Source organism: Trichomycterus rosablanca, chromosome 5 (assembly GCF_030014385.1).
Source record: "Trichomycterus rosablanca isolate fTriRos1 chromosome 5, fTriRos1.hap1, whole genome shotgun sequence".
NCBI lineage: Eukaryota > Metazoa > Chordata > Actinopteri > Siluriformes > Trichomycteridae > Trichomycterus > Trichomycterus rosablanca.
The window spans coordinates 20,371,875-20,383,240 of NC_085992.1; the positions used below are offsets into that span (position 1 = coordinate 20,371,875).

Sequence of the window (11,366 nt, forward strand, 5' to 3'; positions counted from 1 at the left end):
GTTAAAGGATTATAATTTGAATCGCCACTTTGAATCGACAAGGAGCATGCATGGACATCGGAAGCTTTGCAAGCTAAGCTGCGAAATTAACAAGGAGTTTTTACAAAGCTTTATGCATCCATAGATGCAGCAGTCAAAACCAGCTTTTTGATATCTCACAAAATTGCTAAAAACAACAATTATCTGATGGAAAGTGACCCAGAACAAAAACTAGTGTTTTTGCATTGTATTATGCATCAGGGAGTGTTGTGTAAGTCAGTGCTCAAAATTGACCATGTTAGTGATGTTGTATGTAAATAGTTAACTTCACTTAAAATGAGCAGTAGAACTTTTTTTGCAGTTAATGTAGTTAATGGTTTTTTTTTTACATAAAGCGTTGGTTTTTTTAACCATCTGTTTTACTTTTTTATCACCTAATAGTAAAATCTACTCTTATCAGTTCCAGCTAGTCAAAGCCATGCAAATTCATATAAAGCAGAATTGAGTTCAGCCTATTTACCACAGTCCCAGTTTCTCATGTGGCCCCTTGAGAAAATTAATTGGTGTAGAGAGAATAAATAGATAGATGGATAGATACTTCATTAATTCAGAAGGAAACTAAAGACAGTGCAAACACAAAGCTACTGAGTAGTGTGCCACTTCTTGTAGCTCCGGAAGTTCGTACTTCTTCTACTTAAGACCCCTTGACTTTTTGCACACTTTCATGTGCAAATGAATATACCTGCCATCTTTATGAATTAATCTACACTTATTCATTTGTAATGATGAAAGAAAAACATGTTTTTAATTTAAAATAATTTGGTTTTTTGAATTCTGGATTTATGATTGTTAACAATTCAACACTCACTATAGATTATGTTCTGTGCTATGTGTCAAAAAACATGTCACCACAAAAATTGATGCACATTATTTACAACCCCAAATCAGAAAAAGTTGGGACAGCATGGAAAATGCAAATAATAAAAAAAACACAAAGTTTCTTACATTTACTTTGACTTTTATTTGATTGCAGACAGGATAAACCTGAGATATGACATGCTTTGTCTGTTCAACTTTATTTCATTTATTAATAAACATCCATTCCTGCATTTCAGGCCTGCAACACATTCCAAAAAACAGTTGGGAGAGTAAAGTATTTACCACTTTTTAATATTGCCATTCCTTTTCACCACACTTAAATGATGTTCTGGCACCGAGGATGCCAAGTGATTTAGTGTTTCAGCTTTTATTTTGTCACATTCTTCCTGCAAACACGTCTTAAGATGTGCAACAGTACGGGGTCATCGTTGTCGCATTTTTCATTTCAAAACTCTCCACACATTCTCTTCTTCCGCAGTCATGCCTTTGTAATGTGTCTTCTTAAAAAATGCATAGACGTCCCTGAAAAAGATGACATCTTGAAGGCAGCATATGTTGCTCTAAGATCTCAATGTACTTTTCTGTATTAATGCTGCCATCACAGAAGTGTAAATGACCTTTGCCAAGAGCACTGACACAGCCCTTGGACTGGATGGTCCTTTTTATCATTGGTCTAGAGCACACAGTGTCCATTTTTTCCAAAAAAGACCTGGAATGCTGATTCATCTAACTACAATACATGTTTCCACTGTGTGATGGTACATCCTAGATGCCTCTGTGCCCAGAGAAGTCGACGCCACTTCTGGACATGGTTAACATAAGGCTTCTTTTTTTGCGCAGTAAAGTTTTAAGTGGCATTTGTGCATGTAACTCCATATTGCAGTGCTTGACAAAGGTAATCCCACTAAATTCCTTTAATCCAATCTCCCAAAATGAACTAACTGCGTTGATTAAATCATGAAAGTCATCATCTTGTATACTCTATCCTGTTCCAACTCGTTTACTTAAAGATTTACTCCCAGCTATTGTAGAGCCCCTGCTTACATTAATTAATGCATCCCTTGGCCTTGGGTTTGTACCTAAATTGTTTAAAAGTGCTTTTATTAAACCCCTGATTAAAAAACCTAATCTTGATCCACATGTTTTATCTAATTATAGGCCAATTTCAAACCTTCCTTTTGTCTCTAAGATACTAGAAAAAGCCGTTTCCAAACAGTTATGTTCTTATTTGAACGAAAACTGTATTCATGAAAAATTTCAATCAGAATTTAGACCCAACCATAGTACCGAAAAATTATTCATAAACATGGTATAAATTTTCACTGCTATGCAGATGACACACAGCTGTATATATCAGCCAAACCAAATGATACTGACACAATCAGTAAGATTGAAGATTGTGTAAACGACATAAAAAACTGGATGTCGTGTAACTTTCTTTTACTAAATTCAGATAAAACAGAGGTCTTACTTGCTGGATCTAAAGCTGCAAGAGACAAGTTGTCTAACCTGGTGCTAAACCTAAACACTTTCTCTGTTACTCCCAGCTCAGATGTAAAAAACTTGGGTGTCACACTAGATTCAGATCTTTCCTTTGATACACACGTCAATAATATTACTAGAGTTGCTTTCTATAATCTGCGTAATATTTCTAAAATAAGAAATATACTATCTGTTAATGACGCCCGAAAAACTGATCCATGCATTTATAACTTCTCGGTTAGATTAGTGTAATGCTCTTCTAACTGGATGCTGCGGTAGATCCATAAACAAACTTCAGTTGGTTCAAAATGCAGCAGCTCGAGTGCTAACTAGAACAAAAAAATTTGATCATATTTATCCTGTTCTATCATCTCTACACTGGCTGGCAGTTAAATTCTGCATTGATTACAAAATACTGTTACTAACTTATAAAGCGCTACATGGTCTGGCTCCACAGTATCTGAGTGAACTTATTAATCACTACAACCCAGCGCGTCCACTTCGCTCACAAGATGCAGGGTTACTTGTAGTTTCTCAAATTAAAAAGTCCACGGCTGGTGGAAGAGCATTTTCTTACAAAGCTCCACAACTTTGGAATAATCTTCCTGCCTCTGTTCGGGATTCGGACACAGTCTCAATTTTTAAGTATAGACTAAAAACACATTTATTTTCTCAGGCTTTTGATTAGTATAGACAAAGGCGCAGAGCTTGGGGGTTCTTGGTCATAGAAACTTGTGGTGATCAGGTTGGGTTGCTGTCCTGCCTCTCTTATCCGATCACTCAGGTTTGATGACGCTGGGGAGATGAGCGCTGATGTCCTGTGAAGGCCTTCATGACCTTGTTACCTGCTCGCTCTCCCTTTTAGTTATGCTGTAGTAATTAGGGCTGCCGGAGTCTAAAACTCTCTGTAAAACTTATATTTTTTCAACTAGCATTGTACATTTTTAACTACAGTTTCTGTTGTTTTAAGCCGAAATGGTGGTTCTGATGGAAACCTGTTTAACCGCCCGAGGTTAAGGATTGAAGTCGAGACGACCGTGCAAATGATGCTGCTCCTGCCGGATGTGATGAGCCTGGAGTATTTGCACCAAGAATGACAAGAACTCACTACAGACTTCATTACATTCTGAACTGAATAATAACTCTATTATTATTAATAACTCTATTATTATTTATTTACTTATTGCCAGTTAGTTCATTTAATTCTGTGTTTGTATGATTTGTGTAAATCCTATTTATTTAAAGTATTCTCCAGGCCACCCAAGAAGGATGGGCCCTGATGAGTCTGGTTCCTCTCAAGGTTTCTTCCTTTTTTTTTTGGGGGAGTTTTTCCTTGCCAGTCACCCTCAGCTTGCTCAACAGGGGTTTTTGTATCTGTTGGTCCTGGATTTTGTAAAATTGCTTTGAGACAATGTCTATTGTAAAACGCGCTATATAAATCAAGTTGACTTGACAGGTTTGCCAAAGTTATGCCTTGCCCATGTGATTATATCAGCTATTGTTGAGTGGCGGTTCTTGATGCAGTACCGTCTGAGGGATCAAAGATCATGGGCGTTCAACCTAAGCTTGCGCCCTCGGCCTTTACGTACTGAAATTCCTTCCGATTTATTGAATCGTTTAATAATATTATGAACTGTAGAGGGAGAAATATGCAAATCCCTTCCAATCTTTCTTTGAGGTACATTGTTTTTAAACATTTCAATCATTTTCTCACGCATTTTCTGGATGCTGCTTTTGTACCAAACCATGATTACAATCACCTGTTGACATCACCTTTTTGGAATCACATCATTATTTAGTTTTTTCACCTCATTACTATCCCTAAATTGCTCCTCTCCCAACTTTTTGTGTTGCAGGCCTGAAATGCATAAATAGAGGTATATTAACAAATTAAATGAAGCTGAGCAGACAAAACATGAAATATCTTGGGTTTAAACTGTCTGCAATCAAATAAAAATCAAAGTAAATGTAAGGAACACTGCATTTTCATTTTATTTACATTGTTCATACTGTCTTTATCTGATTTGGGGTTGTATTACATATAATTTTTCTGGGGTATGTATAAACTTGATACACAGCACATGACACCCACTTAATAAACAAATCCCTTACTTACACACCAACATCAGTCAAAATCACAAATATCAGCCAAAAATGTTTCTCATATTTCATAATTTCTAAACTTCAGCAGGAGACTCGAAGGAGAATCACTTGTCCTGCACAATTTGTAATCACCTAGGAAGAAAGTAACATCCTTATTATTAAAGTAGTAGTGGATTATAAAGATCAAACTGTTAGTCATGTTGCACTGTAAAAGTGTGTTTTGAAATTAAACAATATATTATTAGTATTACAAATCTAACAAAAGTTAAAGAGTACATTAAACGTTGCATAATTAATGTTTAAAATAGCCTATCAAACTGTATTCTCCTTATTGACCATTAACTAACTGACCGTTGTAGATTTCAGTTGTATCTGTTGCTGCTTCCAACATTGGCTTCTTCTTGGTCCTTATGGTCCAATGCATTGACTGGAAAATTGAGGGAATCCAGAGTCATCCAATAGCACATATTTATTAGAACATAATTAACCTACATATAATATAGATCTGCATATAAAGCATAAAGATTGTGTAGGTTTTAATGACAAAATAATCTCACAATGTCAAAAATACATGCAACAGGTACTAATATATTTACAGTATATTATAGAAGTATATTTATATAAAAATAAAAAAAAACATAAAAGAATACATTTCTAAAGGATAAGTCAACAGGTAATATGCAAAGACAGACATACAGATCTACATATAGACACAGACGCACACAAAATAACTTACAATTTTAGCTGTGTCACCCAAGGCCTGCCACTTACTGAATGGCACAGTGATTCTACTTCTTAGCCACAGATCATATTTTTTTCTTTTGTTTTCATCTGCAAGAACATCTTTAGCCTCTTGTAATTTTTGAAACTCTTGCACTAAAGTATGAATTGCACCAAGAAAAGTTACGTTATCTTTTTTATTAACTTCAACAAGACATTAATACTTGACTTTATACAAATATTGGTTTATCAATTCTAATCTGAGTTTACCTGCATTAGGATTTTCTGGATGTTTGTCAGGATGGCAAGCCAGGGCTTTCACTTTAAACTCACTTGTAATTTGTTCAGTCTGTGGTGTACAAAAGTAGTAAAACAAGATATAAAATTGTATGATCAGTTCTTAATATTTATTTTAATTATGTATCTTAATTAACAGTAAGCTATAGCAAAAATCCCAAATACAGATCAGTTTTGTGAGATTAGTCAGTTGCTTTTGAGATCTCTTTAGACCAATGAGGACCACACCGGTTACAAAAATGTTATGGTGATATTGCTGTGGTATTGCTGTTGTACTGCATCCAAATTAGTATAGATTTTTTTTTTTTTCTGTATTCAATATTTAAAAAATAATAATAATAATTTGTACAAAAAAAAAAATCTGCTGCCATCTCCTGGCCAGGAGAAAACTGTACTGGACCAAGCAACCAATTATCAAGGTTTCAGAAATAAGCAGGTTTGCCAACAAGGAAGCTGGCGTGTCTGAGAAAGGAAACCAGTAATATATAGAAACACTTCTATCTGGAGTAAATTAATGCTCATTTGAAATGGTTTTTTTTTTTTATTATAAATTGTAAATTCTTATTCACAAAATTACTCTTTATTCAACATTTAGTTGAAGCCCCTTTGTCTACAATAAAATATGCAAGTCTTTCTGTGTATGTACAACCCCAAATCAGAAAAAGTTGGGACAGTATGGAAAATGCAAATAAAATAAAAATGCAGCGATCCTTACATTTACTTTGACTTTTATTAGAATGCAGACAGGTTGAAACCAAGATATTTCATTTGTTAATATACCCCCATTCCTGCATTTCAGGCCTGCAAAACATTTTTAAAAAAAAGTTGGGGCGGGGGCAATTTAGGGCTAGTAATAAGGTTAAAAACTAAATAATGATGTGATTCCAAACAGGTGATGTCAACAGGTGATTGTAATCATGGTTTGGTACAAAAGCAGCATCCAGGAAAGGCTGAGCCTTTGATGAGCAAAGATGGCCAGAATCTCCAGTTTGTCAACAAATGCATGAGAAAATTATTGAAATGTTTAAAAACAATGTACCTCAAAAAAAGATTGGAAGGGATTCGCATGTTTTTCCCTCTACAGTGCATATCATTAAACGATCCATTAAACAAAGGAATTGGGAGGAATTTCAGTGCATAAAGGCCAAAAAGCCTTATGTTAACCATGCCCAGAAGCAGCGTCAACTTTTCTGCGCTCGGAGGTATCTAGGATGGACCATCACATAGTGGAAACGTGTATTTTGGTCAGATAAATCAGCATTCCAGGTCTTTTTTGGAAAAAATGGACGCCGTGTTCTCCAGACCAAAGACGAAAAGGACCATCCAAACTTATCAACAAGTCCAAAAGCCATTGTCTGTCATGGTATGAGGCTGTGTCAGTGCCCTTGGCAAAGGTCATTTACACTTCTGTGATGGCAGCATTAATGCAGAAAAGTACATTGAGATCTTGAGAAAGCAACATATGCTGCCTTCAAGATGTCATCTTTTCCAGGGACATCTATGCAGTTTTCAACAAGACAATGCAAAACCACATGCTGCACACATTACAAAGGCATGGCTGCGGAAGAAGAAGGTGCAGGTACTGGACTGGTCTGCCTGCAGTCCTGGCCTGTCCCCAACAGAGATGTGTGGAGAATTTTGAAATGTGACAATGACAACCCCATACTGTTGCACATCTTAAGACATGTTTGCAGGAAGAATGGGACCAAATAAAAGCTGAAACACTAAATCACTTGGTATCCTCGGTGCCAAAACGTCTTTTAAGTGTGGTGAAAAGGAATGGCAACATTACAAAGTGGTAAATGCCTTACAGTCCCAACTTTTTTGGAATGTGTTGCAGGCCTGAAATGCAGGAATGGATGCTTATTAATAAATGAAATGAAGTTGAGCAGACAAAACATGAAATATCTCAGGTTCATACTGTCTGCAATGAAATACTAGTAAAAGTCAAAGTAAATGTAAGAAACTCTGTGTTTTTTTTATTATTTGCATTGTCCATGCTTTCTCAACTTTTGCCTTTGTAACGTGTGCAGCATGTTTCCTGTAGCTCTTTAATGTGGTACTGCTGCCAGATACAGGATGTTGTAAACCAGATGCTTTTGGTCCTCAAAGAATGCAAACTGTTTGCTAGTATTGGGTTAAGAATTGGAGCCGTTTTTTAAAGTCTAAGACAATTCTTACATTAAGGTCATCAAAGTAGCTGAGTGTGCTGCCTGCAGCAACTTCTCTGTAATGTCTTTTATACAGCAAAGGCACAATGCTCTGTTCGGAAAGGCATAATCAAGGCTTTCTTGAATTCCTTGTCTCTTAGTTCTTACTGAGTTCTGCTCCGCCTATTTTGTCTTTTGCAGTTTCAAAAATTGATTAAAGGGCAGCAAGAGCTGCATCATCACTCAAAGGATGTAAAGATAAAAAACTCTTCACATTTGTTGATAAAAAAGTCACTTTCATCTCCTAGGGATACAAATGTTGGAAAGTCCACTTTTACAGGATGCCTGAATTTCATGTGGATTGTGTGTAGGGTAGAGACTAGAAAATGTCTGTTCGACTGTCCTTTTGTCCAACTGGTTCATTTTGTCTTCCAAGTGGAATGGTGGAATTTCTTTGGGGGAAGAAAATGGTGGCATTCTCCACCTTAGATTGGAAACCAGTGGCCATTTAAAAACATGGGTTGGAAAGATGTCAGTCAAAAGGCATTCCTCAGGTAAAAAGGATACACCATTAAATCTAAAAAGGATTTCCCTGCACCTTCTGACCTGTATTATCTTATCAAAAACAAACAGAACCATAGTTAAAAGATGTACAATACATCCGAACTATAGTGATGTTCATGAACAAAAAAACAAACATGGAAAGACAGTCACAAACCTGAACATTACAGAACATTCATTTCAAAAGTACTTATTTTTAAGCATAAAACTTTTACATTTCTCAAGAAAGGAGTTAAAAAAGTCCACAGGTTTGGCAATACAAATCCCTTTATTGACAAACTGATATATGAGGTAAATAATTATGTTGTTTTAAACAGGTGATGTCAACAGGTGATTGCAATCAGTTTGTCAATAAAGGGATTTGTATTGTATGCATGGGCAAGGGATTACTTAGGAAAACATTTGTCAAGCACTTCTATACAGAGTTACATTTAAAAATGCCACCTAAAAGCTGTCAAGTTGTCTGTTATGTCACACAAATTAGTATTCCAGATCTTTTTAAAAAAAATGAATGCTGTGTGCCTCAGACCAAAAACAAAAAGAACCATCTAAAATGTTATCTGCAACAAGTCCAAAAGGGTCTGGCATGGTATGTGGTTGTGTCAGTGCCCTTGACAAAGGTAATTAATTATTCTACGATGGCAGCATTAATGAAGTACATTGAGATTTGCATTCAAGACAACATATTTTCCAGGGAATTCCTTGCATTTTTCAACAAGACGATGCAAAAACACATTACAATAACATTGCAGATAACAAAGGCATAACTGCAAAAGAAGCTAAAGGAGAACTGGCCTGTCTGCAGTCCTGACCTGTCCCCAGAAGAGAATGAGTGGAGAATATTTTAAGTGTTGTGTTAAACGCTTTACTGTCCCAAGCTTTGTTAGGAATGTGTTGCAAGCCTGAACGCAAATGGATTTATATTAACAAATGAAATAAAAATTTCCATAAAAAAAATTCCATACTGTCCCAACCTTTTTCTGATTTGGAAATATTTCATCAGACCAGGAAAAATGGAGATTTAATTAATTACTTTCAAACAGCATTTTGAGCTGAACAGTGTAAGTAATGTATTAAATAACAGGAACTGAGCTTTTTTTTTTAAATAATTTTTAAATTGTATTATTTTATTACTACTGATACCAAATATTAATATAATATTACAAACCGTACTGTGCACGTGTATATGTGACAAATAAAGGCATTATTCTTTTTCTTCTTGTTGTAACAATACCATTCTACAGTTAGACAACAGCAGCCAAATTATTAAGTGTACATGATAAATTAAACATACACTGCTTAAGTGTACTGAAACATGACCACGTATTTTGATTATACTGAGCTGCTATGCTGTTAAAGTTTTCAAAATGTTACTATGTTTTTAAGATATCATTTCTGGGTTGCTTATGTATTTTGAATGAGCAGATAATGGTATTTAGAACAGTCATCTATTCTATATTTAAACTGCAGAAAATGCCAGGTCTTTTTCAGATCCAGATACAAAATTAATGTAAGAAACAAAATTAATCTCAGGTGGCGCAGTGGTAAAAACACACACTGGAACCAGAGCTGGGATCTCGAATACATTGTATCGAATCTCAGCTCTGCCTGCCGGCAAAGGCTGAGCAGCCACATGAACAACAATTGGCCTGTTGTTCAGATGTGAGGGACTAAGCCGGATGGGGTCTCTCTCTCTCTCATGACTGGTGCAATTATGACCTCTGCTGGCTGATTGGTGGCGCCTGCACAGAGATGAAGAAAAAAGTGCTCTTAGGGTGTGTCTCTCCATACACAATGCTAAGCTGCACTGCACTCGTCAAAGTGTAGGTGATATGATGCATACGGCATGCTGCCCACGTGTCAGAGGGGGCGTGGGTTAGCTTCGTTCTCCTCAATCAGAGCAGAGATCGGCATTGGTGGAGAGGAAGCATGACGCAATCGGGCAATTGGACGCGCTAAAAAGGGAGAAAAAGTGGAGAAAATGCATTTAAAAATATATATAAAAAAGAAACAAAATTACTCAGGGAAAAGAAAAGCAATTAACAGGTCGGTGAACCCTAGAGTACTAGACTATCCTCACAGTACGATGCATGACCATCACAGGCTTACCACAACATTATCAAAGGATCACTGCATTCACATCAACCAGTAAATTACCACGAAAATGATACAAAATATGTCAAATTTAATTCAGGATTGCCACAGCATTATTACAAATATATCACATGATCTACTTCCCAAAACACTGATAAATCGTTATAGGTACTGTAAAAATATGAAATGATTACCACAATACAACAATAATCTGCGGCAAACCGCACAAAATTGTTGAACCACACAACTGCCACACATATACTGTGTAAGCACCTCGTTTTTGTAAGACACTCGTCATACTCTGGCTACACTGATTATTGCTGTGTAAACAATAAAATACTACCGTTGACAACTCGTCGCACCCAAGCAAACCGTAAAAATCTTCCAGCTCTTCCATTTTTGAATTTATTATCGCCTCCATAACTGAGCAGTCTACGCAATATTTACAGCCTGGGACCTTTATAACCATACAAACACAACAGCATAAAAATTCGTACAGCTCCACGTTAGCTCACACTGACTGCTACATTACCAAACATCGAAGCTCAGTGGGACAAGAAATTCTGTGACAGCAGAATTGTGTAACTCAAGATGGAGCTGTTTCCTAATTTTATATATATATATATATATTTATATATATATATATATATATATATATATATATATATATATATATATATATATATATATATATATATATATATACTCTGATTTTGTGTGGTATCTTAGTGTAAATGGTTTATTGTCAGTAACTGGTTACTGGTTACTGGTTCAATGCAAATCTCATTTCCGGTGTTACACTGAAATCTGTGACTACCGAAATCTGTGACTGCAGAGGCCGCTATCCGCTTGTTAAGTCGTGACGTGTCGACCTTATGAAACGTCACATCCGGGTCCAAGTTGGCTGAGACCCCTCGTATTTTCAATATACCACAGTGCTGTGTCCGAGTCGGAAAAAAACTACCCAACTGTCTTTCTACCGCTTTTCTTGCAATTAGATATCATGAAGTAATATTTTTGTTCATAATTTAATGTAAACTGTCAAATTGTATATTCATTACACGTGTTTCGAGCTGTTTTTAATTTACATGTAATATAATA

General features: G+C 36.0%; 1 protein-coding gene across 1 annotated transcript; it reads right to left on the bottom strand.

Annotated features, from left to right (window-relative positions):
* Positions 1-4,307: 4,307 nt before the first annotated feature.
* dnajc12 (DnaJ (Hsp40) homolog, subfamily C, member 12) lies at positions 4,308-10,791 on the bottom strand. Its single transcript, XM_062995827.1, has 5 exons — positions 10,609-10,791; positions 5,434-5,512; positions 5,180-5,319; positions 4,795-4,870; positions 4,308-4,575 (listed from the first exon to the last, which is right to left on the bottom strand). The coding sequence occupies exons 1-5, from the start codon at positions 10,732-10,734 to the stop codon at positions 4,502-4,504; spliced, it is 495 nt and encodes a 164-aa protein (XP_062851897.1). The 5' UTR covers positions 10,735-10,791; the 3' UTR covers positions 4,308-4,501.
* Positions 10,792-11,366: the final 575 nt, after the last annotated feature.